General features: G+C 50.8%; 1 protein-coding gene across 1 annotated transcript; it reads right to left on the bottom strand.

The window, feature by feature from the left end:
- Positions 1–364: 364 nt before the first annotated feature.
- LOC118584692 lies at positions 365–7996 on the bottom strand. The gene is made up of 4 exons (XM_036188935.1): positions 7843–7996; positions 7195–7277; positions 1271–1705; positions 365–589 (listed from the first exon to the last, which is right to left on the bottom strand). The coding sequence occupies exons 1-4, from the start codon at positions 7994–7996 to the stop codon at positions 365–367; spliced, it is 897 nt and encodes a 298-aa protein (XP_036044828.1).
- Positions 7997–8766: the final 770 nt, after the last annotated feature.

Genomic DNA, 8766 nt, shown 5'->3' with positions numbered 1-8766 from the left:
GAAAGGTGAGCCCAGACCTGTGTGTGTGTGTGTGTGTGTGTGTGTGTGTGTGTGTGTGTGTGTGTAGGGGTGTTCTAGAGTGGAAGATCAGGTCACCTGGCACTGAAAAGGTGTGGAGGGGGGAGGGTAGGTTCTTCCTGTGGGCCTCTGTGGCAACGAGAGGATTCCCCCCTCACTGGTGGTCTAATAGAAGACCTCTTTCTGCCGCAGGAAGGTCAAATGGTCCCAGGGCAAATGGACTGAGCTGTGGAACCCTCGGCTGCAGCTCTCTTTGTCCCTCACCCACTGACCAGCAAGTTCACTCCCAGAAGTCCCTGCGGCTTTCACTGCTGCATCTTCACAGGCTGGCAGCACCAGGTTGGGGTCACTCCCTCGAGCTCCCCAGCACAGAAGAGGGAGGCACCGGGCTGGTGTGAAGCTCCTCTTCAGGGCTTCTGTAGTATGGTACAAATCCTGAAGCATCAAAAACACGGTCCCCAGAGAAGGGAAGACCCTGGTCGCCATCAGGCGTGAACCCTCCTAAGAAGTGACAGCAGGCTGGTGAGGATGAAAAGCCAGAGGCGAGGAGGTCTGGCCCTGCCAAAGCACACTGGGTAAGGAAGAGCAAGGTGTCAGCCAGGCTCAGGCCCAGATGCCAAGATGGACCCTGGCTTTATAACTCTACAGGGCCAATCAGGGAAGGTGCCAGGACCCGGGCCAGTTCTGCAGAGTGGGGAGCCCTTCGTGACATTGCCTACCCATCCAGGAGCTCCCAGGGGAAAGTTTGATCCTGGCTTTGAACTTATTATCTACCCCACTTCCTGTGCCATCCCTAGACCCCATGCCAAGCTGTGTGGTTGCCAGGGGGGATTACTTATAACATTAGAGGGTATGGGGCTGGACCAGAACCCAGGCTTGGCACCTGGGTGACTGAGGTCGTGTTCCTTTGATATTCGAAGAGATGTTGTCTCACTCATAAGCTGCCATTAGCATGGGGTCATTAGGGTTAAATGAGATCCAGTATCTGGGTGTCTAACAAATTTTAAGAAGTAACTTAAGGGTTTCTATGGGCTCAGCTCTGGTTTCAGGCCTTCCTTTGAATTATTGTAATTTGATATCCAGAGCCACTTCTCTGAAAGGGAGGAGATGAAGTATAGTTGGACAGTCCCTCCTAGCCTCTGTGCCCACAGCTAGTGTGCCATCAGGGACCTGGCCAAGGGCTCACTGGGGATAGGTATCTGGAGCATTCCAGAGGTTTGGTACTGCCCTCCTGTGGCCTCTTCAGAGTCACAGGGAATCCATCCCATGTCACCTTGCAGCAGCCATCCTGTGCCCCACTTCCAGGAAAGTGGTCTCTGGTGCCCAGACACTGGCAGCCTTGAGGGGTGGTGCTGGGGAGAAGCTCTTCCTGAGAGCGGTAGTATGGGAAGAAGCCACTGGGTGGCGCCGACTCCCCGAGGAACAGACCCTTTCTGCTGCTCCAGCCAGCTTTGTGTCCTGGGCAGAGTTCAACCTGCTGAGCCAGCTCCTCCATAGCCAGGGGCTGCTCATGAATGTGGAAGAAAGGCGGGTATTCTGAGCCCACCTCAGAGGGCCTGGGACAGCCAAGTGGCTCCTGTGAACTGGTGGCCTGCGGTTGCCGGGACAGGTGTCCTGGGTCCTCCCCCAACAGGAGACTCAGAGAGATCAAGGCACTGGACTGAGTCTCGTGGCTCTTCTGAGTTGTCTAAGAAGAGAGAGTATCCATTGGTCACTGCTGCCTGCTTCCTCCCTAGTCCTGTCTACATTTGGGGGGCTTGTAGGGTCCACAACTGATCAGGGTTCCCCTCTGGGAAAGTCCAGTAGTGGTCCTAACCATGCCCTCAGAAAACCCTGAGCTCTGCAACCTCACCTCACTCCTCACCCTACTGGCTCTGCTCAGTATACCCTGGTCCCCCAGGCCCTCAGTCACACTGCACTTGACCCTGTCTGAGCTTCTGGAGCCCTCACCTCAGAGGAGTCTTCCCAGCCTCCCCCATAGAGACCGTTACCCCTTCTTTCTCACAGACACGCCTTTTCTCCTATTCTGCACCTGAGATGGCCATGCCCTTGACACTCAACCAACACTCTTCCAAGAAAAAAATCAAGGTCTAGTTCCTTATTCTAACCTCCTGGTCTCGGACTCCCCTTAGGTCTGCTGGGTCCACACAGCATTCACTTGGCATTTTCTAGCAGGTCCTGAGCACACACCAGTGTGCTTGCCTGAGCCATCCCTTTCCCTGGGATGACTGCTTGTGGTGCCTGGTCAGGTGCTTCCTTTACCATCGTGGTTTAGTCACATCACCATACTGACTGACCCCCTCCCAGCTGAGGACACGTCTCCTTTGGTGTACCTACTCTGCCCAAAGCACTTGCCGGCATTGTTTTTGACTATCTTGAATTAATTACACGTCTCATCAAGGCAAGGCCCATCTGTCTCCACGGGATCTAGAAAAGCCCTGGTGTGTGGTGGACAATAAAAGCACAGGCATTGTGGAAGGAAGAACATAGATGGGGCTGCAGAGCTGGCTCAGAGCCTCAGAGCACAACGGTTCTTCCAGGGAATTCAAGCCTAGCATCCACTTGGTGGGTCACTACCATTTGGAACCCTGTTTCTGAGAGGATCCAGTGTTCTCTTCTGGCCTCCACAAGCACTAGGCAGGCATGCAGGTGGTGCACAGACGCGCATGCACGAAAACACCCATTCCCATGAGGGAGAGAGGGGGGAGGGGAGAGAACGAGAGTAAGAGAATAAGAGCGAAGTAGGGCTTAGGATCTAAGTTCTTGCCGCCCCAGGGTTGGTAGGGGGAGGAGTCGTATCTTATGGCGAGGCAGAGAAAGGAAATGGTGGATTCCTTCTTGGCCGGGTGGGGGGTGGGGGTGGGGACACCCAGAGACCTGGAGTCTCCTATTTCCATCAATGCTCATTGGGACCATTTCCAGAGGCCTCAAGCTGCTCCAATTTATAGACTCTGGGCTTCATAGGAAGTCTATTATGGTCTGGCCCCTAGTTTTCCGGACTCCTCTAGGGGTCCCTGCTCTGGCCTCCCTTTCCTTTGTCACAGGTACAACCAGAGCAGGTCCCTAACTCCCTGAATGTCGCCTAACTCCTGGGAAAGTGTTGCCCATGGACCGAGAGCTCCTGGAGATGAGGGACCAGAGCACACATTCAACATTCCGATCCTACCTTTCATCCAGACTTGTCTCTCCCTGCACTGTGCTGGGGAAACAGGCTGAGCCCCATCTGCTCTTCACTCTCCGTGTGTGTTGTGCATGCTCCCCGTAAGGTACAGCACCCAGTCCTAAGCCCTGGCACTGTGACTAGGCCCTTCCTTGTCTGTATGATCTTGGCAGATGCAACACGTGGAGTCCTACTGGGTTAGGGCATGCCTGAAATCTCTGGCAGGGATATTTGGGGAGCATGTCATATATGATCTCATGAGTGGAAAACTGCAGTGGTAGTGCCACAGCCAACGAACACCAGGTCACCAACATCACCAGAAGCCAGAAGAAAGGCACGGGACAGCTTCTCCCTTGTACCCCCAAAAAGGAACTCACTCTGTTGACACCGTGACATCAGGCTTGGGGCCTCCAACACTGTGGGAGTGAACCTACACCATTTCACCGGGTTCGCAGCAATTTGTTAGAGCAACTGAGGAACCTAACACGTGTGAGTGGGCTGGAAGGCTCATCACTGGGTTGGAGGGCTCTACTGTACTTCCTATGGAAGCCCCCTCTGGCGACTCCCCATTCTGTCTTACCCTTCCTGCCATTGAGAGGGTGCTGACCAGGACAGGCTGTTCTGGGTGGGAAAGATCACACTTCTGTCTTTCCTTCTGGGACCCTGGCTCCTCTTCACCTGCTAGGCTTGGATTGAAGGAAACCAGGTGTGACTCCTCCAATTCCCCAGAGGACTTCAGCAGAGAATGGCCCACATGCTACGCCGCTCACACTCACTAGCACTTGCCACTCGGAGTCTACTGGAGATGGTTGGAGCCCCAGATGCTGACAGGAAGAAGCCTAAGCCTCAAATTAGAGCTAGAAGGCCAAAGCCCCTCCCCCACCCTCTTTACCCGGCAACCCCTCCTGCCCACTGTGAGAAGATTCCGCTGTGAAGTCACAAGACCCTATGCCAGGCAGGAAAGCCAGATGGCTCTGTTGCTATGGGGACTTCTGCCCTACACCCAGCACCTGTGCTCCTCACCTGCTCTTCATTCAGCTTAATTCAGATGGCCCCAAGAGACCAGAGAAACAAAGAGAATGAAAACATCTGCAATCAGACCTGGTCTTTCCTCTGGGGCCAGTGACTCATGGGAGACCTCTGTCCAGAGACTACAGGGTGACAGCCCTGGGGTACAAGAAGAGAAAGGCTTCCACAGGTCTATCCACTGCCTAGGGGAGCTGGCCAGTGCTGTGTGGATTTCTACTCACCTGACGCTCCAACCTCTCAGTGCCCTGGGCGTCACTGTTTGCTACTTCCCAGAGGGGGCTGAGCAGAGAAGGGGAAGAAGGCTTTGAAGTTCTCTCTAGTTTTGGGGTGTGAGCAGGAGGAGCCTGGGAACTCCTTTCCTGTCCTGTCCTGTCTATGGGACCTTGGGCTTCCCCAGGACTAGACTCCAAACAGTGTGGTCCAGTGGGACTCTCTGGGCACAGGCAAGGCTCTTCCAAGTCACACCACACCCTCACTTGGACGCCTCTACTACTTGCTCATTTAAGATGACTATGTTTTTCAATAGACTTGAGTCTTTAATCTACGTGAAATTCTTTTTCTTTTCCCCATAAGTGGATATAGGTCTTAATTTTGTAACTGGAATGGCCAACTGACTCATTATCATTTGTAAATATTTCTCCCCAAATTGATTTGAAATACCAAAATAACCCAAATGATTAACTTTCAAAGCTCAAATCAGTTTCTAGATTATTTTTATATCCATCTCCTCGACTGTCTCTGTACAAATATCATATTATTTGTATTTTTACAGCTGTATTAGTTCATGTTATATAATCAACTTTTAAAAAAATCAACATATTTAAGGCTAATAAACATTGACAAATTGGTATGTCCATGGAACAGCCCCCAAGTAATGTCTCCACTGATTCCCAGACCCAAAACACTACTGATTTTGCTTTTTAACTAAAAATTATTATTTTTATTTTATGTATATGTATGCATGCTTGAGTGAATGTGTGTGCACCGTGTGCACACAGTATCTTTCCTGAGAGGCCAGAGCAGGGCATCTGATCCCCTGGAACTGAAATTATAATTATGAGCCACCTCATGTGGGGGCTAAGCACTGAACCCAGATCTTCTGCAAGAGCAGCCAGTGCTCTTAGCTGCTGAGCCACTTCTCTGTCCACCACTGCCACCTTTTGAAACAGGGTCTCCTGTAGCTCAGGCTGGCCTTGAATTCGCTATGTAGTCAAGGGTGACCTCGAACTTCTGATCCTCCTACCTCTGCCTCCCACACTCAGTATTATAGATGTGCACCACCACACCCAGATTTGCTTCTGAACACTATCAGATCCTTGCTTCTTCTTCTTCTAGGAGGAGTGGAGTTACGGAGTAGGAACTCTCTGTGTGGAACTCTTGGTTAGCACTCTGGAGTCTCATCCTCCGCAGGGCCTGCTCTTCGTTCCTCTTTGCTGATGAGCAGCACATCTCTCTATGGTAGACCACAGTTTCTATAGCCACATACCTGAGCATAGACACTTCAGTTTCCATCACAAACTTTATTGCAACCAATAGCTGTATATGAGACACTGTGTCCATGTACTTTGTACTTCTCTAGCTGGGATTTGTCTAATTAGATCACATAGTTAATGCATGTTTAAATAAGACACGGCTTAATTGTTTCCAAAGTGGGCACACTCACTATTTTTATATCCCCCCAAAAAATTCTGTTTTCATCACACTCTTGCTGGCACTTTAAAATTTTTGCCATCCTTGCGGCTTGTAGCACATGTCAGGCTTAGTTCCTGATCATGGTCTGGGAAATGTTCCCTCTTTCTCCCAATAGTCTGTGGCATTTAAATGCCTGGTCCCCACTTGGTGGTGCTGTTTGGGGAGTTTTAGGGGAAGAAGCATGTCCCTGGGAGCAGACTTGAAATGAAACTCCATTTCCACTTCCTTCCTTCTACTTCACTCTTGCCGTTCAAGATGGGAACCCAGCTCCCCGCCCCCCCGCCCCCCCCCCATGATGGACTCTAATCCCCTTGGGACCATAATAAACCCTTCCCTCTGTCAGTGGCTTCTGGCCACAGTGTTTTGTCACAGTAGCAGAGAAGTGTCTGATGTGTGGATGGCTGAAGAAAATGAGAAACTTTGCAGGTGCACAATTTATATATTTTCCTTTGTGGGGTCTTCAGATCCTTCATCCCAATAACTCGTTATAAATAAAGTGCATTAAATTGGGTTTGTTCAAAGAGTAAATGTGGTCAATTCGTACGTAGATCCAAACAGAAGAGAATACCACAGTCAAGATACATTTCTGTAACCCTCCAAACTCTGTCATGTACTTTTATAATGTCGCCAATTTTCTCTCATGTGCCTTCCCAGCCTCCATTGTGTGGCGGTTTCCTCTGAGGTTCAAACCTTCCATCTTGAAGTGAAGCTGTTATGACTGAGAAAAGGAAAGGAAACAACAGGGTGTTCAAAGGGGAGGTTATTGGTGAAATTATTAAGGCCACTCCACGTAGTTAAAAGGGAGGTTTATTTTGTGGGGTAACTTACAAATGAAGGGGTAGGTAGGTTGTGGGGTCTGGCAAAGGTATGGAGCAGTCTGGCGGTGTTCTCTGGAGAACTCTGCTCAGTCTACCTCCAGCGTCCAGGGTTCCAGAACCAAGAGAAGCCTCTCCTCTCGATCCTGGGTCTTCAGCTTCCTCCCTCTGCCCCTCCTTGTGGGCGTGACCATTACCAAAGCCTCAGTGGGGGTTGGAACTTCCAGGCCAATGCTGGGATGGCTACCCACTACAAGAGGTGGAACATTCCATCCTGCAGGGAAGCTCATTTAAACTCAGGACTAAACAATTCACTAATCTCAGAATGTCCCTGAAACTGACCAAATTCACTAGGCCCCCTCCCTCCTCAAGCTTCTATAAGCAGTAAGGACTGCTGAGAGACACTGCCAGGCAAGCTGTGCTGCCTGAAGGGGGCTCAGACCAATGGAGCCACCTGGAAAGGACCAGCCTCCCACCTACCGAGCTGTCTGCAGGCTGTGCAGTGTACTCCCGGTTCCCAGTTTTCCGTGAGCTGTCACCCGTGCTGGACTTTGCTGATGCAGCTGAAATGATTCTGCTCTTGTAAGTAACCCCTCACCCACACTCCTCTAATCAACACCAATAAAACTCATTGGTTCATGAAACTGTTGTTGGTTTCCTACCTGGGATGAATAGATGACTGTTCACATCTTCCCAGGAAGAGTCATACACCAGCTCCCTCCTCCTCTCTGCCCTCACTACCCCCAGGAACTCTGCCACCTGCTACCACTGTCCATGGCTTTACACTGTCGAGAACCTTATGTAACTGTAATGAAAGGGTCAGGGGGTGGGGTTTATTGGCTTCTCTACCCCGCACACAGCTCCTGACTGTGGCCCTGCTGCTGTGTGAGCCACTGGCTCCCACTTCTCGGACTGGTAGTACTACTGCCCTGGACTGGACGCATCACTGCCCTACTGTGAATTGTGTCTCAGTTCCTTGTTCCGATGATGGAACTTTCTCTTGGTTTTCAGGAGTTCATGCTTTACAGAGCACACCCTCTTGGGGTGCACAGAGCCTCCTGAATGTGCCAGGTTCTGCCCTTTACTAACTCTGGGCCTCACACTCACCTCCCCCCACCTCACACTCACCTTCCCCCTCACCTTCCCCCACCTCACACTCACCTTCCCCCACCTCACACTCACCTTCCCCCACCTCACACTCACCTCCCCCCACCTCACACTCACCTTCCCCCACCTCATATGCACCCTTCACTCTTGCTCCTGCATTCTCCTGCTGGATCATGCAGGGGGAATTTTAAGTTTCAGCTTTATATTTTCAATCCTAGCATTTCCGTTTGCTCTTTTTTGAAGTGTTTTTAAAGTTCTCTGTAGACAAATACCTCCTTAGCCTTCTTCTGTGTATCGCTCTGGCTCTGATGGAGCATGCTCTCTCACCACAGCCTCTTTGAAGTCGTTGTCTGGTATTCCCCAAGAGAACTCCTCTTTTTAGTCAAAGGAATCTGATGGAGGGGCCCTTGTGGGAAGAAGGAGTAAGGAGTATCTGAAGTCTTTGGTAACCCAGCAGCCATGACTCACCTTGGGATCTGAAGTCTTTGGTAACCCAGCAGCCATGACTCACCTTGGGAATCTGAATGTATTCTTTTCCCCTTGAGAACTGCCCGTGCTTTCCTGGCTCTTTGCATGCTGGGATTTGGATTGTCTTAGAGATGGGAAATGTCATTGAGTGTAGACGTTGGGTTCAGTCCACACTCCTGTGTCTGAAGAACACAGTGGTTTTGATAGGTCAGCAGTTCGCTTGGGTTCAAGCTCAGGTTCAGCATTGCCTTGTGTGGACAGCGGTTCCAGTGTCAGTTGCTGCACTGATGTGGGGCTGTCTCAAGCACACACTGTATTCAGCAAGTGTGTTAAGAAGGTGTGCCCATGGTCTGCATTTCGGTTTCATTCTCAGGGTTTTACTCTGCTGGTTTGGATCTGTGTGACTGGTGCACAGCACAGGGGCCATATTTTCACAGAACTAGGGAACCACTTTTTGGCTATCTATATCCCTGGATA

The sequence above is a fragment of the Onychomys torridus genome, chromosome 5, assembly GCF_903995425.1.
Source record: "Onychomys torridus chromosome 5, mOncTor1.1, whole genome shotgun sequence".
Taxonomy (NCBI): Eukaryota; Metazoa; Chordata; class Mammalia; order Rodentia; family Cricetidae; genus Onychomys; species Onychomys torridus.
This window is presented reverse-complemented; position numbering and strand designations above follow the sequence as displayed.

Bases quoted from the DNA above. Each gene is read 5' to 3' on its own strand.
- LOC118584692 (XM_036188935.1), bottom strand. From the start codon at position 7,996: ATGATCCAGCAGGAGAATGCAGGAGCAAGAGTGAAGGGTGCATATGAG. The intron at 7,278-7,842 runs GTGAGTGTGAGG...GAATCATTTCAG, and splicing joins GGGGGAAGGTGAGGGGGAAG to CTGCATCAGCAAAGTCCAGC. The intron at 590-1,270 runs GTGACTCTGAAG...TTCCTTACCCAG, and splicing joins TGACATGGGATGGATTCCCT to TGTGCTTTGGCAGGGCCAGA.